At 43.2% G+C, this 25,753-nt stretch overlaps 2 protein-coding genes across 8 annotated transcripts in view; one reads left to right on the forward strand and one right to left on the reverse strand.

Annotated features, from left to right (window-relative positions):
• The window catches only part of TANC1 (tetratricopeptide repeat, ankyrin repeat and coiled-coil containing 1), a 57,781-nt gene extending 48,649 nt beyond the window's left edge, over positions 1–9,132 (forward strand). For all 7 annotated transcript variants that reach the window (XM_079310974.1, XM_079310978.1, XM_079310976.1 and 4 more), the window contains 8 exons: positions 1,337–1,470; positions 2,220–2,343; positions 2,457–2,632; positions 3,613–3,745; positions 4,547–4,638; positions 5,038–5,184; positions 5,645–5,745; positions 6,583–9,132. In XM_079310974.1, the coding sequence (XP_079167100.1) occupies positions 1,337–1,470; positions 2,220–2,343; positions 2,457–2,632; positions 3,613–3,745; positions 4,547–4,638; positions 5,038–5,184; positions 5,645–5,745; positions 6,583–7,945 (2,270 nt within the window). In that variant the 3' untranslated portion in view covers positions 7,946–9,132. The remainder of the gene's footprint in view (positions 1–1,336; positions 1,471–2,219; positions 2,344–2,456; positions 2,633–3,612; positions 3,746–4,546; positions 4,639–5,037; positions 5,185–5,644; positions 5,746–6,582) is intronic.
• Positions 9,133–9,342: 210 nt separating this feature from the next.
• WDSUB1 (WD repeat, sterile alpha motif and U-box domain containing 1) lies at positions 9,343–23,844 on the reverse strand. The gene is made up of 11 exons (XM_079310980.1): positions 23,426–23,844; positions 21,338–21,752; positions 19,348–19,532; positions 16,517–16,609; positions 15,709–15,802; positions 15,408–15,441; positions 13,648–13,688; positions 13,456–13,562; positions 12,369–12,548; positions 10,985–11,119; positions 9,343–9,745 (listed from the first exon to the last, which is right to left on the reverse strand). Exons 2-11 carry the CDS (start codon positions 21,733–21,735, stop codon positions 9,591–9,593), a joined length of 1,422 nt encoding a protein of 473 aa, XP_079167106.1. The 5' UTR covers positions 21,736–21,752; positions 23,426–23,844; the 3' UTR covers positions 9,343–9,590.
• Positions 23,845–25,753: the final 1,909 nt, after the last annotated feature.

Genomic DNA, 25,753 nt, shown 5'->3' on the forward strand with positions numbered 1-25,753 from the left:
TCCAGTGCTGATCATGCTGATGCTGTTGCTCTCTGTGTTGATGTTCTGTTGCTCTCTCCATGCTGTTGCTGTTGTTCTCTCTCAGTGCAATGTTCTCTTACTCTCCGTGTCGGTGTTCCCCTGCTCCCCCGCTGACGCCGCTCTCCTCCTCTCTCACTGTCAGTGTTCTGTTGCTCTCTCAGTACAATGTTCTCTTGCTCTCAGTGCAATGTTCTCTTACTCTCCGTGTCAGTGTTCAACTGCTCCCCCGCTGACGCTGCTCTCCTCCTCTCTCACTGTCAGTGTTCTCTTGCTCTCAGTACAATGTTCCCTTGCTCTCAGTATAATGTTCCCTTGCTCTCTCAGTACAATGTTCCCTTGCTCTCTGTGCCGGTGTTCCCTTGCTCCCAGTGTCAGTGTTCCCTTGCTCCCAGTGCGGTGTTCCCTGCTGCCCCGCTGACGCCGCTCTCCTGCTCTGTCAGTGTCAGTGTTCCCTTGCTCTCAGTGTCAGTGTTGTGTTGCTCCCAGTGCAGTGTTCCCTTGCTCTCAGTGTCAGTGTTGTGTTGCTCTCAGTGTCAGTGTTGTGTTGCTCCCAGTGCAGTGTTCCCTGCTGCCCCGCTGATGCTGCTCTCCTGCTCTGTCAGTGTCAGTGTTGTGTTGCTCTCAGTGTCAGTGTTGTGTTGCTCTCAGTGTCAGTGTTGTGTTGCTCCCAGTGCAGTGTTCCCTGCTGCCCCGCTGATGCTGCTCTCCTGCTCTGTCAGTGTCAGTGTTGTGTTGCTCTCAGTGTCAGTGTTCCCTTGCTCCCAGTGCAGTGTTCCCTGCTGCCCCGCTGACGCCGCTCTCCTGCTCTGTCAGTGTCAGTGTTGTGTTGCTCTCAGTGTCAGTGTTGTGTTGCTCCCAGTGTCAGTGTTCCCTTGCTCCCAGTGTCAGTGTTGTGTTGCTCCCAGTGCAGTGTTCCCTGCTGCCCCGCTGATGCTGCTCTCCTGCTCTGTCAGTGTCAGTGTTGTGTTGCTCTCAGTGTCAGTGTTGTGTTGCTCTCAGTGTCAGTGTTGTGTTGCTCCCAGTGCAGTGTTCCCTGCTGCCCCGCTGATGCTGCTCTCCTGCTCTGTCAGTGTCAGTGTTGTGTTGCTCTCAGTGTCAGTGTTCCCTTGCTCCCAGTGCAGTGTTCCCTGCTGCCCCGCTGACGCCGCTCTCCTGCTCTGTCAGTGTCAGTGTTGTGTTGCTCTCAGTGTCAGTGTTGTGTTGCTCTCAGTGTCAGTGTTCCCTTGCTCCCAGTGTCAGTGTTCCCTTGCTCTCCGTGCCCGTGTTCCCTGCTGCCCCGCTGATGTCACTCTCCTCTCCTCTGGTCTCTCCGCAGCGCTGACGGCGGCGGCGGGCCGCGGGAAGCTGGCCGTGTGCGGGCTGCTGCTGGCGCAGGGCGCGGCGGTGGCGCGCGGCAGCAGGAGAGGCGCGGCGCCGCTGCTCTGCGCCGTCCGGCAGGGACACTGGCAGGTCTGGCGCAGCGCTGGGGACCCTGGCACCTGGGCCCTCGTCCCTCCCTTCTCTGCCCTTGGGAACAATTGCTGTCAGTTTTCTAATACGTGTTTGCCTCCGCTTCGGAGGCGTGTGCTCAGAAGCTTCGCTTCCGAGCCCTTTGTATCCCTTGAAATAACTTTAAAAATATCGTGTTGGCCTCGCGACAGTCTTAGTTGTAATATATCTGAAAAATAATGTGAGTTAAAATATTTTCTTTCCTAGACCAAGATCAGAGGTGGTTTCAGATATTTTATACTGCTGCTGTGCAGAGAGAGAACCTTGGATTCAGAAGCCCTCTCACGCTGGTCTCTCCTGTCAGGAGAAGGCCTTGAACTGCAGCCAGGCCTTGAGCTACAGAGAATTTCTCAGAGATTGCCATAAATACCACCTTAGTCCTCTTTTTTAAAAGTTCTTGATATTATGGCCGAAATCTCAATCTCCCAATTTCATAAAATCATAGAGTTGGTAAGATTGGAGAAGCCCTCCAAGACCACCGAGTCCAATTGTTCCCCAGTACTGCTGAGGCCAGCAGTAACCCAAGTCCTGAAGTGTTACACCCGCTTGGCTTTTAAATCCCTTCAGGGATGTGGCCAGTGGCAGTTCTGCCCCTGTGCCAGGGCTGCACAGCTCTTTCTGAGAAGAAATTCTCCTAATATCCATTCTAAACCACCCACCCCTCCCCCGGCGCAAGGAATCTATTTTTAAATTGGTATTTTCTGTTTCAGATTGCTAAACTTCTAGTGGAGCATGGGGCTGATGTGAATTTAAGTGACAAGCAAGGCCGGACACCGCTGATGGTGGCTTCTTGTGAAGGACATCTGAGCACTGTGGAGTTTCTCCTTTCTGAAGGTAGAAAATAAATAGTGCATTACAGCTGCACCAGGGATTGCATCTGGGTGAGATAAGCAATTTTTCCTTTTCAACAGAGAATCTTCATAACAAAGTTTGTTTTCATTTTACAGGTGCAACTGTTTCATCTCTGGACAAGGAAGGACTGTCAGCTCTGAGCTGGGCATGTCTGAAGGGCCACAAGGAAGTGGTTCAGTATTTAGTAGAGAAAGGTGCAGCAACTGATCAGACAGACAAAAATGGACGAACACCCCTAGACTTGGCAGCTTTTTATGGGGATGCTGATATTGTAAGTATAGCAAAATAGAAATTTTTTTTTTAAAGTTACAAAAAATCTAGAATTTAGAAAAGTTATTGCCTACCAAAATAGGAAATTCAGGGAAGTAGCCACGATAGTTACACTGCTCTTATCTTGACTGCAGTGAAAATGTTTGCTCAGGAAAGTATTTTCTAAATGAAGCAGAAGCCCAGAATTATGCTGCAAACCCACAGAGGTCCCTTCTCAGGGTCCTGCTCAGTTGGTACCTTTGTAGAGGAGATACCCCAAGAAGAGGAAGGGCACACTCAAGTCTGTGTGGACAGATCCAGGAGGGCAGCAAGGAGCTAGAACAGCACATGCAGCCTCTTGTGCTCACATCTGTGTTTCTGCAGCTCACATAGACAAGGTGTGTTTCAGGTGCTGCTGTGGCCTGTAACTGGCTGTAGCACCTTGACCCATTCTGCCTTTGTCTGAATTAACTTGAAATTGTAAATAAGCCCTCAGGTTCCATAGTGGCTTTGGCAGTTTTCAAACACTGTGTGTGTTTTTGCCCATGACACTGGAGACTGCTGGAGAGTGAGGGGTGTCCAGGCTCCCTCCTGTCCCTGCATTTGCTGTAGGCTGTTGTCCTGGAGTGGTGCCAGCTCCCGTTTCCCTGGCCAGACCAGTCCTTTGGTTTGTGCTCAGCCACTGGCCAGGCTGGGACAGTGGCAGTGCCAGGGGACAGGTCCTTGAGGGGGCCCAAGGCTGTGGGTCCTGGGGCCTGGCCATGGGCAGCACTGTTGGTGCCTCTTCCCTTCAGGGATCACTGCTGGAGACGCTTGGGCAGGGAATGATTATGGGAAAGAGCTGTTGCCTCCTCCAGCCTGCCTGTGCTCGCTGCCCTCAGTGGGTTTCCATGGCTGGCTCTGCTCTGCAGCATATGCTCAATGTGTTTCAAAGAAGATTACGTGGTACCTTAAATATTTCAGTGCCTTTCCTAGCAAAAGCCATGTCTCATTTCTTCCCAGGTGCAGTATTTGGTGGAGAAAGGAGCAATGATTGAGCATGTGGACCACAGTGGCATGAGGCCGCTGGACAGAGCCATCGGCTGCCGCAACACCTCGGTCGTGGTCACGCTGCTGAGGAAGGGAGCCAAGCTGGGTGAGTGCCCCTGCCTGCACCCCCAGCTGCCTCTGCTCTGCCACAATTACCTCTTTCTGTACCCTAGATGAAATAAACCACCAGATTTTTGCAGGCTGTCTGCTTTGCAGAAGCCCACCCAAGAGAAACGATCTCCTCTAAAGGCAGACAAACAAGACTCGCTCGAGAAGTGAGGAAACACAAGGACTTCTATTCTGCTCCTTCTTTGATGTGTGCTGACAGTGAGGTCTGGAGGAGTCCCTGTAGATGGGTGCTGCCTTAATATATTGCCTTAAGACAAGACAATTATGATGGTGCTATTACTGATACATCATTCTGGCACTATTATTTATTTAGATTGAGAAGTTTTAGTTTTAAATGACATTCTTCTAATAAACTATAGAACTGTGTATTTTTGTAAAAGGTAGGCCAAAAACTGTAAGTCGTGTATTACCAGTACGTAAGTACATGGTGCAGTTGTGTATGTGATAATGACTGAATATTTAGTACCTTTGAATCACTATTCCATATTATTTGGGTAGTAATATGATCAAATACAGGCTCTTACTTGGACCTGAATTCAATTGTGACTTCTATACATTCCTTCACATGGGTGAAATGTATCAGATCATTTAGTACCTGGCTGCTGTCCAGGTGGTGGCATAGATACATTTCAAATGTGTGCACCCTCATTATGATGATAATAGTAATTAATACCAGTTGCATGTAGGTGGAATATGTACCGAAGCAGGACCAGGCTTTCTACTGGGGTAGACATACTTTCTTCCCTTTTGTCAGAGACCCTTAAAATTTAACTTGCAGGAAATGCAGCATGGGCAATGGCCACCTCCAAACCCGATATTCTCCTGATTCTTCTGCAGAAACTGATGGAAGAAGGAAATACGCTGTATAAAGTAAGTAGATTTTTTATTTTTTCTGGCAGCAGAACACTGGACTGACTAAAGGTAGACTGAATTCAACTATATAATCTGATCTATTACTAATCTGTTTAAAACAACACAAAACATGATTTTTTTCTGGTACTGATAGCATGTATTAGTGCAAGTATTATCCTCACCAAATAGCATTAAACATTTGAGTTCAGAAAGAAACACAAACTCTGGATAACATGCAGTCTCTCACTGTACTTGTCTGATAGCGTAGTTCATGCTGTATTTATTGAAAAATGTGTCTCTGTGGTGTTTTACTTGAAGAGCATCTCTTGTTAGATGTCAAATTTAAATACGCTTTTTAGTAACAGTGTTGCAATATTAAAAGTTTGTGAAAAACCTCTTGTTCCCCAATATTTGCAGAAAGGCAAGATGAGGGAAGCAGCACAGCGCTATCAGTACGCACTGAGGAAGTTCCCAAGGGAAGGGTTTGCTGATGAAATGAAAGCCTTCACTGAGCTGAGAGTGTCATTATACCTGAACTTGTCACGATGCCGCCGCAAAACAAATGTAAGCTCTTGCTGTTAGCCTGCTGCCTCTGTGGCACTGGGAGTCTGAGACTTATATCCTGCTCTGTTACTGGGGTTGTACCACATCTATCTGAGCTGTTTTATAATCCTTTTAACTATATCCTGGCCTTGGGCTTGATCCTGTCAATAAATGGATGGTTTATGAGATGAGGGCGTGTTGCCGTGGGGGATCTTTTATAGCTGCTCTTACATCAGGCAGCTATTTTGGAATGATGAACTGCTGAATCTTTGTGGTACTTTAAAAAGACTGAATGGAAAACACTGCTCCCACCCTTTGTTATCAAACAGCACACCCAGGTGCCATGGCTGTGCCCACGTGTGCTTTGAGCAAATCGCTGCTCTGGCAGCCTGGGCAGGAGCCTCTGTCAGGAGCACCACCCAGGGCTGGCAACTTGCTTTCACTGCCACAGTGTAACCAGCCTGTTGGATTGCTTTATCAGGATTTTGGAATGGCTGAAGAGTTTGCTACCAAAGCCTTGGATCTGAAGCCTAAGTGTTATGAAGCCTATTATGCCAGAGCAAGAGCCAAGAGGAACAGCAGGTACTGTTTGATTCTCTGCATCTGTCTGCACAGATTTTTTTTTAACTTGCTGTTTTTAATAACTTGTTCTTTTCTGCTAGTTATGTTTCAAATTTGCAAAGAAAAGATTATTTTTGGTGCGCTGTGCATCTGTATATCAAATAAAGCCAACCACATGCAAATAGCAATATTGAGTACTCTGTAAGCACTTACAAAACAGTCCAGAAAGCAGCACATTCATTTGAAGAAGGATTAAGTATTGAATGGGTCTGCTGGTCCACATAACTCAGCAGAATGTGGCCAGCAGTGTGCCACCCAACTCCAGCACTTCATTATTTATTGCCAAATTTATGATTTATTACTGGTTGCTTTGATAGGACAGAGTATGATGAACCATTAGCAGTTGAAGACAAGGGGAGAGAGGATGAACTCTCTCTTTAGGTAGGAAGAATAACAAACTGTAGTGGTGTAGCTGAAGCACAGGAAGAGGTGCCTTTTTGATTCACCGTGTCTTCTCTAAACATACCAATAAATGAAGCAGAGTTCAGCAGGTTCCCTATTCTGGAGGCAGCTGAGGAGCAAGTGGGACCAAGTGCTCCCAGCAGAGAGGTCTCTTGCTTGCCTGCATGGAATGTCAGGATTCTTGAGAGAAGAGTGTAGGGTTGCGTCTGCACTTCCACTCTGGTTAAGAATTTCCTGAGGTGGAGAACTAACTTCCAGTTCTAATTTCTCAGCACCTGCAGCAGGAAGCAACTAATCAGGATATTTCACTGCAAGGGTGGAAGTGGATTAGTAGTAGGCAATGCTGGGACTCAGGTTTGCCCCATTTTCATTGTTTACTTATTTCTTCCTAAACAGAAAACTCCTTGCTGCTCTTGCTGACCTACGGGAAGCCACTCAGCTGTGCCCCAACAATCAGGAGATCAAACGTCTCCTGGCTCGGGTGGAAGAGGAATGCAAACAGTTACAGAGAACACAGCAACAGAAGCATCAGTCTCCACAGCTACTTGAACAAACCAACAACTCTGATAATGAGGAGGACAGTATTGTCCCAGGTGTGAATGATAATTTTAATCTTCAAGACAGGGAAGATGAGCTGCCACACCCCAATGAATCTGTTTCCCCTCCACAAAGGCTGCAGTGTTCCTCAGCTTCTTCATTATTTAGCAGGACTCTCCAAGAAGGTGTTCAGAAAGCTCAGTCTGTGTCCCCTCAAAGCAGAACAAGCAACAGGTACCTGAGAGAGCCAGGCTTGATCATGCAGCCAACAAAGCAGGCACAGATCGTAAAAACGAATCAGCACCTGAGCTCCATCCAGCCGGGATCTAAACCAGGCAGCAGTCCGTGCAGCACCAAGGCACAGTCGGCTTTGCAGCATCTTCCCCACAGTCCCTTGCCCATTCGGCACGCCAGAAGTCAACATGTGGATAGGACAAGCACGTTGGCATCTGGAAGCATTTCCACGGATCCCACTCCTGAACTGCACAATGAGAAGTTTGTGTCCAGCCAGCGTTCACATTCACAGCATCATGAGACTCTTTCTTCTTGTTCTTTTGCTACTAAATCTAAACCTGGTGACACATCAACAGTCTTTGTTCCAGTGAATTTCAGTGACTCAAGGCAGCAAAGCCCTGTACCCAGTGGTAGCTCTTCTGGCTCTCCATCCAGCAGTGTGATTCTTGCCAGCTCATCAAGCAGCTTCACTTCAGCCAGCAGTTTGTCAGGCAGTGTTAAGGGGCTGGGCCCCGATGTTCGACTCAAGGAGACCAGTGTGAGCCAAGCTCAGGGTACTGAGCACCGACCTCGCAATACCCCGTTTATGGGAATCATGGACAAGACTGCAAGGTTTCAGCAGCAAAACACACAGTCTAGTCGCACTTGGCACTCTCAGGCAGCAGATGGATTATCCACAAGCGTTGCTTCTGCAGGGATTCAGCCCTCCAACTTGGAGCAGTTCTCAGTTAAACACTTCTCAACGAAAGGATCCTCTCCAGGTGCTGCCCCAGGAGAGGCCAGCCAGAGCAGCGTGCAAGCAAAAGAACGTGAGGAGCTCACGTGCCAAATTGCTTCCCACTGTACAGACAGCAGGTCAGCCAGCCAAGGTTCTCATTCACACCCCGATGCTGCAGCCAAACTGCCCTCCCACAGCACTCAGGACAGCCACCTCAGTCAGGGCAGCACGGCAAAACCAAAGCGATCCTTCATTGAATCAAATGTGTAAATGCTGCTCTGCACACTGCAGGTCAGACCTGGCTCACAGCAGGGCAGGGTCTGACTGCTCCACAGAACACTGACTGCCTGGGCGTGGCTGGGTCCCAGAGAGCAGTCTTGAACGGGATACAACCACTTCCAACTGTTCCTACCATCACAGGGCAGTGACAGTAACTGGAAAAATAAATTCATGTAGAAAGACTCAATTAGGTTGGCCTAGGAGCTTGAGCAGAGAAATCCTTTCCATTACATGTTACCATTAAATAAGCGTTTCTTTAACCTAGGGCTTTCAGTCTTGGCTTTTGGTTCTCTTGCATCTCACACATAGTACTTGTGCCTCTCAGCTGCTTACGTGCTGATGTCTCACAGCAGTGCTAAGGGACAATAATCTGCTGCAGAATACTCAGAGCTGTACATGCATGCATTTTTAAAAATAAAATTATTTTATCACTTTTCTAGTGAGATCTAATTTGGGTTGCATGATGTACATTTAAGAAGCATAAATACTTTGTGTATGAGTAAACTATAAGCTGCCATATTTTGACATGTAAATATGATTATTTTTAGTAAATAGAAGAAACAAAATGAGTGACATTTGCATGTGTATTGAGAGGCTTTGACCATATTGGTTATTGCACTGAAGAACACAATATTATGGCCTATTAACAATAATCGCACTTTATATAGGGTATCTAATCACCTTTGGGTGCTATCTTAAAGCAAAATGATTTATTGTTTATTTGTGAAAAGGTACAACAATTAAATTCTTAGTAAATGTTTTTATGGGAAAACCAAGAAAGGGATGGAGTGAACGTGAAAGTTTGAGGAAAAGTGTAGGTGCAGTTGCATGACAGGATGAAGTTGAGAAGTTTTTTTTTTTGAGGAAATGAGGGTTTTTATTGGCAAGAACATTCTGAAAATGTACTGCTGCAGTGACATTCCTGTGAGTGCAATTCAGTTGGAGTGCTCAGCTTTATGCTCTTCCCATCATGCTTGATTACAGTGTTCTGTGTACGTTGTAAACAGCTGTACCCAGCTCTACACATCCTTCTGCAGTTTGTATCATTACACTTTAGCTTATTTATTGTTTACTGTTTCTTTGATATTTTGTACAAGTCCTATATTAGTCTTGTCCTGTAGTTCTATTTTTGCACAGCTACTGTACTCTTTCCATACAAAATAAAGATTATTAATATACCTGTGGGATGAGATTCAGTCCCTCATGGTTACAGGAGAAACTTCTCTCCCAGCTTTTCAAGCTACGTATCCAGTAATGAGGCACGGAGAAAGACAGGCACATTTCAGTTTATTAGGGTAGAAAAAAATATACAGATCCTATACTTTGCTATTTCTTACCTGCTGAAAGACTGACTTGGCATGATGAAGACTCAAAACTCATACATGTAGTAAAAATTTTAAGAAAATTTTATTTGAAAAATTGAGTACTTGATTCTTAAACAAAAATACTACAGGGTAGAACTACCAGGAACTTAAAAGTTTTTCTGGGAGTTTCCACCAGTGGAGGTTGTACCAGCCACAGATTAGAAGAGAAACACAACTTTTTTCTTTCCATTTCTTCCTGATACAATTAATTCCTTGAGCTGCATAAACTTCTAATTAATTTTAACAAACAACTTCAAAATTAAGTGGTTTAACTATTTCTGCTTAGTCTCTAGCCAGCGACTAATGGCCATTTTTAGTGTCCTGTTTGGTGTGAGTACAAGAGACTGGAGAGGAAGATTCGTCATGGGACTAGATCGTCTATTGCTGATCCAGTTTTCCATTGCTTCCCTTTCATAGGAATAGCCATCTGCAAAGAAACCATCAACAAAAGCTCCTATTACAGAGGCGTAGGCACCGTGAAGATGTTTGCTGGTGAAATGTAAAAGGAATGTAAAATGTAAATCAAACAGGAAAATTGAGATCTAGAATAAGTGCTCTGTATGTGAAATCTTTCCTCTGAGTACAAACAGTTGCAGCTAGTTTCATTTATCTATCTCTGCTTGCAAAGCACCAAAGTATATTATGCACAAGTTAAATAAGACTTTCTTTTCAGTTTGAATGATCCCTAATGTCAAGTAAAAGCTCATTATCAGCAATTGCCTAACAGAGCCAAAGCCTGATGCTCTGCTGAGCAGGGTGCTTGTCTCCCTAGGTGCAGCCCTGAGCTGCACCTGTACAGAGCCTGGCCAGGTTCTTTGGCTCTTGTAGCTGGTAGCTGAACCAGCTGATCCTTAAAGAACAGAAATTAGGCCCCAGCTAAGTGTCAGCCACCCAGGAATTTCTGTGGTGGAATACAAACTCAGGTCTGTGCCCCTCCTCTAACACAGAGCCATACTCTGGTCTCCTTGTTGAGTAAAGCCTCCAGCAGTTAACGTCTTCATATTTTGACCATTTTAATTCTCAGAAGGCTGCCCTAATACCCCAGAGCTGGATGAAGTTAGTCACTGCTTACAGAGCAACAAAAAACTTACACTGATCTTGCGATGCTCCTCCTTCCCTCTCCCCCAAGAACAGAACTACAAAACACTAGTTTTTCATAAAAATGTTTTAATGACATGACATCTTATGCCAACAATGCTGTTGGCAAATCACGGTTCGAAGGGCTTGCTGCATTTAAAGGAGTCTCATTCTGTACAAACTTTTAAGTGCCCTATAGATGGTGTTCCAGGCATAGTAATGAGCCTGGGTTGGGTTTTGGGGGATGTGGGAAGGGTTGATTTGATTTGTTTGCTTTTTTGCCCCACTGAATGCACAATTCCATTTTGCACTTACAGAGCCAACTGTAATTAGGCTTGTAAGTGTATTTACAAAGGCACATAAAGGGAGCCACATTAAAAAAAATAAGTTGGTTGATGCAGTATTTTTCTCCATGTCAGAGCTGCAATTCAGCAGATTAGACGTTTATCACAATTCTGGTTTGTTGCAATAGCGATTTAGAATAGTTTATCTTTCTAGGCCTGATTATAAGACAGATATGGGAACATAAAAATGGGCCTATCTTTACCCTCAAGTAATTAGCTTTAATCCATGCCATGTGAAGACATACCTGTGGCAATGACAGGATCCTTCATAAGCTCTCTAGTTATAGGACATAGGAACTCATCAGGAACAGAAACAGAGATTGTTGTCATCCTCAGTTCTTCAATTTTCTGGAGAATTTTACTGCGTAGGCCTAGAGACTCTGAAAAATTATTTGTACATGAAGTAGTCAGCAGAGACAGGTAAGGCAAAGAGGTCAGGTCTTGAACTAGTCAGCAGCTGTGTTACAGGAGACAGCTCCATCTCACCATCCCCCTAAAGCACAACCTGCAGCCAGCCCTGGCTCCCACCCCAGTCAGCTCTGCCACAAGCTTTCTCCTCTGCTGTGCAACAGGAGCATTGGGCAGCAAACCAGTAAAAGCAGTGCAAGGCAGCAGAGCCATGGCAGATGTGTGGGCTGGCTGCACTCAGATCACACAGTGCAAGAGCAGAGCTGCCCTGCAGCCACAGACTGGCACAGACCCTGCAGGGCCCCAGCCTGGCACAGACACTGCAGTGCCCATGGAAGGGACAGCTGTGCACAGGTGCTGCCAGCAGTTCCAGCAGCTGGATTGTCCTTGGCCCTCACGTTGGCACTGGCCACCCCATGTCACACCCACCTGGTGTGTCACTACTCCTGCTGTACAGTGCTGCTGTCTAGGGCACCCCTGAATGTACCTGACCCTGTAGTTTTTAAAAGAACACTGATGTCCTCCAAACTGCAAAGACTGTGAAAAGCTTCTGGAGGTCTTTAGTAACATCTTGCATCACATTCTCAGAGCAAAGAAAACAGGTTATCAAGAAGAGAAAGGACATGCTCGTCCAAGCGTTTGTATGGTTGTAGACTCCTAAACTTTAGTCAAATGGCAATCAGTAACACAGAAAATGTTCATTTTAGGCGGAGAGTATTTCCCTTTGCTTTGCTTGATCCTTACCAAAAGTTATCATCAAATGCACACTTAAGAATTTCACTGTTTGATTCAAGGTTCATGAACACCCCCAATTCTAAACATGCCACTTCTGCAAACGGATAGGAAAAACTACAGACCACCCTGTTTACCGAAGTGAGAAACATGAATTGTAGAGAAAAGTTGAAAGTCCTGTTCCACAGCTTAATAATACAAGATCAAACAAGGAAAACAGAAAAAAAAAAAAAAAAAAAAAAAAGGTAAGGCCACTTAACAGCATGATTAGTATAAATGCATTTTATGTCTCCAGATACGAGCAAACACACACACTCAAAAGGAGTACTATGGACAGTGTACATTAGGGGGTTTTTAACAGCCCTGGAAATGAAATAAAAAAGGCATTCTGGGGGGGAAAAATACATGTATGCAACTCCTAATTTGGTTTAATTCCAACATTTCAAAGTACTCTAGAGATTAAAAACTATTTGGATTTCAAAGTCTTACCAATTTTTAATTCATTTGCAAGACTTTCCTTAGTAAGCTTCAGTAGTTCCTTGCCGTCAATATTATTAATTTTGAAAAGTCCAACAAAGTCTGCTAAGTCCTGTGCACAGAGCCAGGCTGAAACATCATCCTCTGACCAGTCTTCAACAGCCACCTTTGATTCATTTTCTGCAGTATCTCCTTTGGGAATTAAAAAGAGTTTAAAAACAAAACAAGCAACCAATTTAAAAATAAACAACACCTTCCCCCTTCCCCGACAAAAAAAAAAAAAAAGCAAAACAAAAACAAACTCACCACAATCCCCCAAAAGCAACCAACAATGAAATTCTCAGTTCAAATAAACAACATCATTACTAGATCTAATAAAAGAAATGCTTATTAGACATTCCTTTGGGCGGGAGGGCAGTAATTTGGGTTTACCTCTTACCTATAGATTTTCAAAGTTCAGGGGAATTTTATGTCCTAGATGCCTACACTTGTGTCAAATTTGAATTGAACAAACAACCAGAAAAGTGCTAGCAGACACTGGAATCATCTTGCGCCTCCTTAGAAGGAACAGCAAAATCCAAACTTACTGATGTGCTTTGAACAATGACAATATGTACCTTTGTTCCACAGATTTCAGGTGCTGATGTAATTTGTGCCATCCTATATTAATGGCACTAGGGTCATTTGTACAATTAGTTTTTCACCTATAATGACTGGTAAAGTGCATTTCTAATTGACAATTACACTTGCAAGTAACGGATTTTCAACTTGTTACAAATTATGGGTGTCTAAGAAGTCTTTCAGCACTTTGAGAATAATATTCATCTCTTAAATGCTGTCCAGAGAATAAACAATTATGAATATCAGAAAAACAGATACAGCAAATTAAGAAAATTAAGATAGGTCTAGTATATTTTTCTTTACAAAGTAACAGAAAGAGAATACCTCTTCTGGGTATTAATCAGATCAATCAGAAGATAAAAAACATGCACAAAATCCTGACACTACACATTAAGTTCAGGTAAGAATGTGGGATTTTTGCATCTTTAGATGGTGTTTTGAATTTAAAGAACAGATTAAAAATACTTCACACACTGACCTGCATATGATTGCTTAAGGTCAAGCTGCCATATGTGCACAGTTTTATCCATTGAGCCTGTGGCAAGTAAAGGACTATGCGGTGCAAAAGCACAAGTTGTAACATATCTACAAATTAAAGAAAAAGTCTGAAAATTCACAAGAAAAGGATTTGCTTTATTTATGAAACAGAATAATAGTGTTGATTTCTTACCTTGTATGCTGAGACAAAGTGTGAAGGATATTGCCAGTACTCTGTAAAAGAGTTTTTGTCATTTTATATCTTAAAGAATAAAAAAAGTTTTTCTTCACTTGCTTCCTTTCAAAACAGGGAATATTGCTTCTTGAAAGGTGGCAGAAGCTACTTTCAGAGAAGTTACACAACCTTGCCAAAGCTGATCTGCAGCAGAGTCAGAAACGCAACTTGAATTTCCTGCTTGAAGGCCCTGGTTGATTCCCTGGAGCACTGCTCCCCTGCACATCAGCCAGCATGGAACATGCAGGGAGAACAGTGCCAGAAACACTGACTGCATTAAATTCATATTGGCTGGTGGGTTGTGTAGCTTAAGACATTTCTTCTATAAATCTCATATTAGAAATGATAAAAGAGCCATTGTAGGGGTTAACCCACAATCCTTCAATTGGACCAATAATTAACCACACCTATTTGGCCACTAATACTACTAAAAAACTAAATTCCTGAATTTTGGCAGTTTTAACTTATTATTGAAAGATTTTCCCTTCTATGAAAAATCGCATTTCTTTGACAGGTACAGACAGGTTGGAAAGATGATGAGCAGAGTTATTCTGAAACACTAATTGATCAGTCAGCACTCCAGTATTCAGCAATTCAGTACTGAGAATTCAGCACAGAGTATTCAGCATGGAGCTGTCCAACATGACTGAAGTGTCCAAATATAGCATGAAATCTCTCTCCCTCCCACAAAGGTTTATTGTCCCCACTTTTCCCCACAGAATGGCTGGGGACCTCTGGAGATCATATAGTGCAACCCCCTGCTAAAGCAGCATCACCCAGAGCAGGTGTCCAGGCAGGTTTTGATTATCTCCAAAGGAGAATTTCACAACTGGAAAACTTATTGTCCCATTTGATAAAAACTTAAGGCCACTAAAGCTGATGAACAGTATTAAGAAATGCTTAGGCTGTGGTTGCTTTCTTCTTTCAATTTTCTGAGGCTCCCAAACTCTAGAGCACATCTTACATCTGTCTAAATTTCAAACTACTAAAAGAACTGGGCCTAAAACTGTGCAAGTATCATGTTAGTGATTTTGGTGAAAATTTTAATTTAAAAATTGTTTCAATACAATAGGTATGTGCAGAACAAACTGAAGAAGTTTAAAATTTGTTCATCCTTCATTTTCAGCAAAATTATTATTTTTAATACTATAAAGTACTAAAGGTGTATATATATCACTTACAGGTGAATCACAAAGGATATAGTAAGGTTATTATAGAAAAAGCTTAAACATTATGTTTTAAAGACACTGTACTTAATATAAAAATTTTCTTGAGTTCTGTATTATGCTTCTATTTTATGTGAACTTTATATATAACTAACTACAGAACTTCTATGATCACCATTCCTGATCTTATGTCAAAAGGTACAGTCCTTCTTGCTTTGGAAACCAAGCTAAAGTTAGGATAACAAAAAAATCCTGCTTAAATACGAATCTTGTAATACTCGTAAGTATGGAATTAATTAACACCCTACTGCAAAGAAATCAACTGACAAGTCCTCACAATGTCAATAAAAAGTAATAAAAAATAATATAAGAGACAGCTGATCAACTAGCAGATTTCTTCCTTAGACTCCTTCCCTTCCTACCCCCAAATGCACAGTAAATATTTCAGTTTAGTATCATTTGTATTCTTTAATATTTTTCATTGATAAGACAGTGCAGAAGCAGGGCTCATATTTAAAGACAACAAATGGTCCTGTATTATGCCATACTTACAGTTTCATAGATTATGACGCATTTGTCCACAGACCTTAAAAAAACACATTGACATTCAAATGATGCAGAGAAGGAAAAGGAAAGTTTCATTAACCCCTTCCACAACCCGAGAGTTTAAACTCAATCACCTACAAGACACAGACTGACTGTAAAGACACTTCAACAGTTCTGCAGCTCACAGAACTATTCCTTAATTACTGATAATAAATATTTAGAAATCTTCAACTCTTTTGAACTTTCTGTTCTACAGCATTGAAGCATGAACCTGGACAGCCTGACATCTCAACAAGGTGCTGCTTACCCTGAGACTATCATCTGTCCATCACACGAAAATGCACAAGCCAGAACTGGGGCAGAGTGCTCATTCAGTGTGCATTTATATTTTAACTGAACACCTAAAAATACAAAAAGTAAATTATTACATATGGTCGTATTTGACAAGGTATAACACAGTATAACACAAGCTGCTTTAAGAAGCCCAAAGCTGCGCCAAAGATGTGACTCTGTGACATACTGTTTACAAAAAAGGGGATAAAAAGGTCACAGAGACAACTTCCCCTTTTAATATCTCCAACTTTCTCACTTTGTAGTCTTAGCATGTCTGCAAGGTTTTAGATAATTAAATGTGTATCTGGACACACGATATTAATCCTTACATACTTTTATATAAGAGATTACAAAAAAGTACCCACTGAAGATATTTTTGGCAATTTACATAGTCCCTACATTGTAGTTTTTGCAGGAGCCAACATTCTTTTCTCCAGCTCTTATTCAAGGCCCAGGATACACTGAAACTTGAAAGCAAACCTCTCCCTGGCCAGGCAGATTAAGAGGTTTTAACCTATCAAACTGTTGAAAGGTCACATTAGAATTTTTTTTAATCTTGACTTTCAATAATTGTTGAAAAATAGATTGCTACATAAAATCTACATGGCACAGCATCACAAAGTGCTGCATGCCTTAGCTGTTCTCCAGTTAATAATTCAAAGAAAGCTTTCAACCTGTGGTTAGTCTGGCTGTGAATCCAGTAGTATAAATTTGATTTTCGATTTAAATTGTCACTATAGGCCTAAGACATTAGTATATTCAAAAAACATTTCCATACAAACCTAAGAAATCTGCAAACAAAATAAGCCAGAGTTTGATCTGATTATCTTGTCCACAGGAAGCCATCTGGAAGTATGTTAATCCATTTTCACTATCTGATAAAATTAAAATATATAAATGGGAGTCAGAAGCATGGAAAATAACAGCAGATCAGTAAACTACGTCAGCACAAAAATCTATCAGAATTTTCCTGTATAAGTAGATAAAGACAAGAGATGTGCTCATATTTTAAGTAAGTTTCCTTGAAGGGAAATGTTTGATTCCTCTGACTATACTGCTAAAGTATTCACCTAAATTATATGGTTATATGCATTTTTTCTACAGTTCTAATCCTCAAAATTAACAATATTCATATGTACAAAATTTGAAAGTATCTGACATGGAATTTTCATATTTTTACAACTTTTCATTTCAACTTTTCATTTTTATAAACTCGTATTTCATGACTGCAGTTCAGCCAAACACTCAGTAAATACTGCATTTAATGTGAGACACAACAACAACAGTTTTAAGTTTTCCCCTCGTGATTCAGAGGCTATGAACATTTCTGAATGACCAAGTTCCAGCAGTGGACTGTCAGATGCATAAGGAAGAGGTTGGATGGTTGCAAGCCAAGGGCAGTAGTCAATGGCCCAGAGGCCCCTCAGGGTTCTGTATTGGGATCGGTGCTGTTTAATATCTTCACTAAGCTATTTAATAGGGAGCAGCAAATCTGTGGATGACGCCAAGCTGAGTGGTGCAGGTGACACAGCAGGACAAGGATCTGGGAGGACCCCAGAGAGACTCGGCCAGTTCAAGCACTGGCCAAGGGAACCTCAGGCGCTGCTGCAGCAGCTGGATTGAGCTAACCCCTGGTAACAATCCAGGCTGGGGGGGAACAGGAGGGGCCAGGAAGGACTTGGGGGTGCTGCTGGGTGAGGGGCTGTGAACATTGCACCTCTTGCCAGCCTCAGTCCCAGATTCACTTCAGCCTTCCCTACACAATCATCATTCATCTCCATACTTTTCCCAGGCTATGGCTCTTCGTTCCCACTACCTGTGCATTTGCTTCTTGCCTTTTAGTTTGACCAGCAGCTCCTGACTCACCCATGCCAGTCTCTTGCCCTCCTTGCTCAGTTTCTTGGTCCCAGGCACCACTGACTCTTGCACTCAGTAGAAGACTTTGCTAAAGATCTGCCGACTCTGCTCTGTTCCCTTGCCCAGGGGATCCCACCAACAACCTCCCTGAAGAGCTGGAAATCTGCCTTCCTAAAGTTCAGGGGCCTGCTTCCTTTCCTTACCTGACCTATATTCTTTAAGGTGGCAAACTCTACCAAACTCCATCACAACTGCTCTACATCCCATGAGCTCCTAGGCAACTGTGACTGAATCCACTTCAAAGGCAGAAGAACCACCTGTTACAGCCTAAAGCACAAAGAACCTGTCAGACACTCTGCATCAAAACTTGCTCTGAATTAAGCTGGTAAAGAGAGTCTCAATTTAAAAGTATCTCTAATTGTACTGGATAAGCACTACTTGTACACATTTCATAATGTGGCAAATCTGTCAAAAATCCCAGAAGGTTCAACCATTTATGATTAAACAGCAACACACAAAAGGAAATATGTTGACTTCCAACAATACATGGATTAAAAGACCAAGAATGATCATAAATCAGCCAGAAAAAATCCACAGGAAATACCTGTTTTGCTGCCTGTTTCATTTTATCTTGGCAGAAAGCTGTAATTTTTAAACCAAGAGAATAATCACAGTATGAAATGGAGTGGGGGAAATTACACTCTGATCTGTTTCAGCTGCAACACATTTTTTTTCCGTCAGATGCAACTCTTAGTTCACAATGGAGTGCAATATTTTCACTAAGAAAGATGCTACACTTTTCAGTGGACACACATTTGTTTGATTTGGTATTGTTGATCACTATTCTTTGTTCTGAAGTGCATGTTCTCATCCATCTTCCTCAGCTTCCTGCTGCTTCTGTCCTGCTTTCTTCCCCACTGCTTCTCTCCTGTTTTCTTCCTGCTCTGCACCACCTCCTTGGACAGGGTGCTACACAGACAGCAGTACTCACTGCTGGGCTCAGCACCTGAAGATGCAAGTGGCTGCTCAGTTATAACTTCTGGGGCCTTTGAAAGGGCACCTCATGTATTATGAATACAAAAGCCTAAATATGTTGATGAAGATCACTTTGTATCAATAGCAGATCTGGAAAGCATGAAAGCATACACACAAGGTTGTTAAGTCAAGTTGCTGCACTACTTCCTAAAGCTGACCATGAGGTTCCTTTCCAATTTCCTAACCTTCACTAGAAGCAAATGACTATGTGGTCAAATGCTGAGACAGCTGTAAGATTTTTGAACATCTTAGTGGCATGCAGGAGATTCTGGACTCATTACTGCCCCAGATTCCTCTAAATGGGAAAGTCTGGCACAGGAAAATAGCCTATCTGTTCATATTCCACTGTTCAAGCATTTAGCTCATTAGGTTTACAGCTCTGTGCATTGTTTTAATCCAGTCCTGCTCCTTGGGAACCAAAGTATGAAAGAGTCAAGTGGGAATCGTAATCAAGCACTGCATCTTCTAAAACCCTTGTCTGCTGCAGGGTAATTAGCTACTCAAGGTTATCAACTTGTTTGTTGAGCTAGTACAATCCTTGCCACCAACCTGACCACAATATTCACTTAAGCATATTCCAAATATTCTAAAATATCAGCTCTTCACAAGGTCATTTGTATCTTGAGCACCAATGGCAAAAAGAATATGAAAACAAGAGCTAGGGAAAAATAAAATATCTCTTTTTTAAAATATTTCCCCCCTGATGAATTGAATAACTAACCAGATACTGGATGTGAAGAAATATCACAGCAGGTAACGCCAAGATCATGTGCTTTTTCATTATACAGGCATCTCATTTTATCATCCCAAATGGTTAAATCACCACTTGATGATCCAGTGACAATGAAACTTCCATTGGGAGAAAATGCACTTGCCATCAAAGAACCATCTTTAACTTTCCCAGATCTGAAAAGCAAGAGTACACAGGATTTGAATTCAGAGCAGGTAAAGTTCTACAAAGTGACCTCTCAAATGCAGTCTGATGCAATAAGCCAAACTCCTTTAAGGTCTGCACTTTGGAGCTAGCTAACAGAGGAAAGAGAAACTCAAACCAACTACGAAAAAAGAGCAGCAGGGACCAGACCTGGTCTTTGACAGCAGGAGGAAAAACATGAGATGGCAGCCCAAGGCAATCATTTTAATTGAGTGATAAAATAATTTTCAAATAAAGACAATTTGCATGGATTTAACACTTAAAAGGCACAATGCACTGTGAAAATTCTATGGCGGTATACATTCTGGAAGTCAAAGATAAACACACAACTATCATCAAAACACATTTACATGGACACAAAAAAGGGGAAAAAAAAACTGACAATTCTTCTAGTTTTAGAGACAAAAGAGAACACCTACTAGCCCATATAAGCTGTAGCTGAGCAGAATACTTTGTGGTTTATGGTGTGGGATTAATTTTGAACAACTTGTACACAAGAGAAAGCAATGTGGAAAAGAAATTCTGTATTTTAACTAAGTCAGCCAAAGCACTTTGTAAAACTGATCTTCAAAAAAATTTCCTAGCAGATATGGAAGTATGGTCAATGCTGAAGAAGGAAGTAGGGTGAATCTGACATCCTTTACATCCTTGTCTAAAAATGTACAGTTTCAGAACAAGTCCATAGTTTCTAAACTCTGACTGCTGGATTACCAGCAAGCTTCTTAGGCTTTCCTGGACTCCAAATGCCTGGGAATTAAAGATTTAATTTATACTACTATGTGTAATGCAATATAAAGCACGCAGTACAGTCAGGCTCACTGTGTATTATGTATCACAGTTTGCTGACCCACCATTTAGAAATGAGAGCACACCATCTGCAATGCATCCTGATCTCATGTTAAATCAATGAAATGAACTTTCAAAAATCAGGATTTAGATGCAAGGTAACTTGGTAAAAATTAAAGCTTCTTGCATTTGCATTGTTTAACTTAAAAAACTGAAGAGCTACTCAGAACTTTTCCATCTCCTATTGATAAATCTTTTGGTCATCTAAACCCTATCCCGTTTCTTTGTGATATCCATCAGTGGTGTAAGTCTGCATATCTTGTTTACAGTACAGCACACTACTTGAACTACAGTCACTTTGTGATAATTGATAAAAGATGGATGTTAATCATAGGGGTTTGTATAAACCAGAATACTGACATCTGAAAGGAAGCATAACTCTAGAGAAAATAAAATATTAAATCAATCTGTTTTAAATCCCCGTTATGAGTATTATGTTTTCTAAATAAGTTGTATCTACTGAGTCTGCAAAACAAGGCTTTCCTACAGCCCAATAGATTTTGCAAAATCAGATTTTCTGCCTTTGTATAATCAATTGCAGTCTATCTACTGAGACCAGACTTCCTGACTTCTGCCATTCTTTATCTACCAAGACCAGATGGTTATCTGTGGGACTTGACAAATTGTCTAGAGACTCCAGATTGTCCAGAGCTTCCATGGATGTTTTTTGACCACCACTGCTTACCTGGCAAAATTATGACAACAAAAAAATAACAGTTATTGATTACTATGAGAAAACCATACTATGAAAGCTGGAAATCGAGTTTGGCAGAGCATGGAGTGGGCGGTGACCCCTCACGTCTCCCCAGCACCGCATTGCTCTGTCTATATAAAACAAAGCAATCTAAATTTTGCTGAATATCGAGACTTTAGTTTCTTATTGATAACAACTTGAACACAAGGTGTCTGTCCAGAAGTCTGCGGCACTTACCGGTAGAGTCTGAAGGAGCGCACGTCCCAGAGCACCGCGCTGCCGTCCGCCGCCCCCGCCAGCAGGAAGGAGGCGTCGGGCGAGAAGCGGCAGACGCGCACGGGGCTGGCGCCGGGCTGCGGCAGCACGGCCAGCCTGCGGCCGTCGCGGGGGTCCCAGAGCGCCGCCGTGCCGTCCGTGGAGCACGAGGCCAGCAGGCGGCCCGACGGCGAGAAGCAGCAGCAGTGCACGGCGTACGCGTGGCCGGCCAGCGGCGAGTACGGCAGCTCCGCGAAGCCGCTCAAAGAATAAACGCGGATTGTTTTGTCCAAGGAACAAGTAGCCAAGTACGATGATGAGAAGGCGCAGCAGTTGACATCGTCGCTATGGTCTGCTAAAGTGTGAATTAGCGTCGCCATTTAAAAAAAATAAAAATCTGAAAAAGAGTTTGATGGTTAGATTTAATTTTCCTATTTCATAAATGAAACATACTACCTTAGCAAGACAAATTCTGAAGAAAAAAAAAAAAGAAAGAAAAACTCATTTGCAAAGGCAAGTTTTTCACCCAGCATTGTGTAAGCATAGACTCATAAAATCATGGACTAGTTTGTGTTGCAAGGGACCTTGCCATGGGCAAGGACACCTTTCGTTATTCCAGCTTGCTTCAAGCCCCATCCAGCCTGGTCTTGAATGCTTCCAGGGGTGGAGGAGCCACAGCTTCTCTGGGCACCCTGACAGCCCAAGAATTTCTTCCTAACCTCTAATCTAAACCCACTTTCAGTTTAAATTCATCCCCTTTCTATCACTGCATGCCCATGTAAAAAGATCCTCTCCAGCCTATTGTAGTGTGTGGCTGGAGCGCTTTCCAGTAAAGACCAAGACAAAAAAGTCATTGAGTACCCCAGCCTACTCCAAGTCTTAGGTAACCAGGTCTCCTGTTTCCTTCCAAAGAGGGCCCACATTTTTCCTAATCTTCCTTTTATCACCAACATACCTATAGAAGCTTTTTGTGTTGCTCCTGATATCCCTGGCTGGAGTTAATTCCATCAGGACTTTAGCTTTCCCAGCCTAATCCTTGACTGCTCGAACGATCTCTCTGTATTCCTCCCTGGCTACCTGTCCTTGCTTGCATCCTCTTCCTTTTTCGACTTTGTCCAAGAGCTCCCTTCTGCTCACTTTGACAGACAGCAACAGTATTGACTGCAAAACACCAGCTCAATACCACATACTTGTGTTGCCAACCCGAGGTTTGACCAGACTGACTAAAATATTGAAGTGAAAATATGAATATTAATTAGGTGATCAGAATTGGAACCTCTCCAGAAATTGCATCTGCTGCTACACAGAACGACAAAAGGCAATGTGAACTTCATGCATCTTTTTCCAGAATTTAAAACTGCTGGAACCAGTTTAAATTGTACCAGACAAGTGATTTACACTGCTGAAGTCCAGGAAATCCCCAAAGAGGTATATTCCAATCACTTACTCCCCATGCTGCACATCACAGACAAGTTTCCTGAGAGTAAAGAAGCACAGAGCCAATATGAAGTGCCCACAGCTCTTATAAACTGATTATAATGGAAAAAAAAAAAAAAAAAAAAAAAAAGTAATAGTATTTATATTGAGTTAAATAATAGTCTGCTGTTTTAGATAAGTGCTTCATTCTGAATAATAACTACAGAGTTGACACATCTACGAACAAAACCATATATACTCACGCTTTTTTTTTTTTTTTTTTTTTTACATAGAAACATATACACACAGGCATGTTTGTATGTATGTGGCCACGGAAGTATGCATAAACGCATGCACACATGCACTGTAGGAACGTATACACACAGACACAAAGGTGCATGTGTGTACGTGAAGGGCACACTCGTTCTCTTCAGTGTATGGCACAAGATTTAGTTAAAGACCAGATCATTGAACACAACCTACTTCAGCTTCAGGATGCTCAGTTTTACTACTACTCTCTTTAAAATCATTAAACAGATGAAGTAATATCAATAACATAGCTGCAGAAAGAAAATAAACATAGTTTCTTCAACTACGACAAACCGGAGAGTCAGACAAAGCTTGACATCTGGAAAGATGAGCTGAAACAGGCACCTTGATCTCACTGTCAGAAGACTTTCAGGAGCTCACTGCAGGAAAGCAAACCTAAAAACAAGAGGTTTCAGGATCAATAAATCCACTGAGGGATGGAGGAGCAGCGGGAGCATTCGTCATCAGAGTTGTTCAGCACCACAGCATCATCTCCTCTGGCAAATACGTATTTTTCCTCATAATTCATAAACCAGCAGCATCTGCCTACAGAAGGAGCTACGGCAATTCTCGACACGGCTGGCAGCCCCTCCCTTATCGCTCGTTCCGCAGCCTAGCCCCACACAACTCAGCGCGCCGGCGGATGGGAAGGTCGGCGTAGCGACCCCGAGCTCCAGTGGCAGGAGCCGGGTAAGCAGCACTCTGCCCGGGCTGCGCGGGGGCCCCGCGGCCACCGGGTCCGGCCGTGAGGGGATCCCGGCCGCCCTTCGCGGGCCTCCTGCCTCAGCCACCCGCACGGAGCAGGCAGCTGCGCACGCGCGCTGCACCCCGGCCTCCCGGCATAGTGGTACGGCCCGGGCCGACCCGCCCCGCTCCGGGCCGCGCCACCGCGCGCCGGGCGCGGGGGGAGCCGGCGCTGCGTTTCCCGCTCTCACAGGCCCTGAGGAAGCGCGGGCGCGGATCGTGCCACCTTCCGCCCTCCGCGCCCTCAGCGCCCTCAGCTGCGGCCCGGAGCCGCACAACAGCCGAGGCGCTATGGCCTCCTCTGCACGAACCCTGCGTGGCGCGGCCGCTGCCAACGCCTCTGGAAGGTCGTCGGGACGGATGCTCCCGCGCACCGCGGGGCTCCAGGCGTGTCCGGGCGGGCAGCGGGGCGCCGAGGTCTCAGCTCCGCCGCCGCCCGGCCTCCGCCCGCCACAGGCGCGGCGCGGAGCAGAGCGCAGGCAGCTCCACAGAGAGCGCTCCCTCAGGCCCAGCAGCCGCCAGGTAATTTACAGTATCGGGTCCCCTCTCCACATACACACTCATCAACTCACGCATTAATAAATGGTTTCGCCGGCACCTACACGTTTTGAGGAAGACAAAGTCACTTTCTCGGAGTCACTGTGCCCAGGGAGCATTCCCTAAATGATTCCGTGTTTAGTCTGTACCATCTCACACTCTGTCTTATAGCGCATTATTTGACTGCACACTCTGAATCACGGCTGAAGCCTGGCCCTTCATTGTTCTGAATCCTAGGTGACAGCCACTGTTAAAAAGAAGGCTTTAAACCTCCTTTTAAAGTTACATACTTTGATTTTCAGCTGCTCTTTTATCATCCCGTTTTTTTCAGAGATGACAAGAGACAAAAGAGCACCCACACTCAACCAAAGCATTTTTCATTGAGTGCCATTACAGTACTTATAAAATAGTAAGTTTAAAAGTTTCAGAATAAATTCTCTAAACTAAGACCGGCACAATTTGTTCAGAAAGAATGAGAGCACACTGGAAAAGTTTTTCTCTTATGAAATTGTACTAACATCAACAGAAGAGAGAATGAATAAAGAGGAAACATTACAAAAGATTTTTCTAGTGGTTAAATCCCTGTTCTTTTCTATGGAGATATGAGGGCATATGCATTACTCAAGCCAGCCATTCAAATACAGTATTTCCTGTAAATTTAATTTTACTGCAAGAATAATGAGCACACTGGCTGTTAGCAAGGAAAGCAATACACTGGTCACGTCAAGGTAGACACAGGTGATGTTTGTCTCACTGTCATCACTATAGTAGCTGTTGCCACCTTCCCAGCTGTTCAGCTGAATTAGGATACAAGCTGAAAAAAATGCAACTTGTTTTACAGATATTGTATGTAATGTAGCTGATAACCTGACATTTCAGAAAGCTATCAGTTCTAGTATTACAGACAAAGCATTAACCAGTACAGAATCTGGGGGAAAAAAAAAAAAAAATCATTGGAGAACTAAATTTCTCAATTACCTAAGCATATTTATAACACTGTCTTACAAGCTTAACATCACACATTCAAAACAGTGATTAATCTTCATACTGGTGGTACATGTCAGCAAATCTCTTTACTGAAGTCTTCAGAAAGGCCATGAAAAGGAAAGGCACGGAGCAGTCAGTGTGGGAGCTCATGTCAGCACGCAAGACTGTCTGACACCCAAATGTGATCTTTTTATTCAAAGTAATAACAGATTATTCTAACAGGACTTTGGAATAATGGAAAATATTACTGAACAAGATATTCTAGGAGGAGCAATGACTCAAAGACTCAAACATGGCAGACCTAGTTTCAAAGCAAAAACCAACACCCCTCCCAACATTATTTGTGAGAGAACTACAGGTATCGTGGTTCCATAATATCTGTTTGTAATTCCTTTATTTTCTTCA

Source organism: Erithacus rubecula (assembly GCF_903797595.1).
Source record: "Erithacus rubecula genome assembly, chromosome: 8".
Classification (NCBI taxonomy): domain Eukaryota; kingdom Metazoa; phylum Chordata; class Aves; order Passeriformes; family Muscicapidae; genus Erithacus; species Erithacus rubecula.

Bases quoted from the DNA above. Each gene is read 5' to 3' on its own strand.
- WDSUB1 (XM_079310980.1), bottom strand. From the start codon at position 21,735: ATGGCGACGCTAATTCACACTTTAGCAGACCATAGCGACGATGTCAAC. The intron at 15,803-16,516 runs GTTTGTATGGAA...TTGTATTTTTAG, and splicing joins TTTGTTTGCAGATTTCTTAG to GTGTTCAGTTAAAATATAAA. The intron at 11,120-12,368 runs GTAAGACTTTGA...ATAATTTTTCAG, and splicing joins TGCAAATGAATTAAAAATTG to AGTCTCTAGGCCTACGCAGT.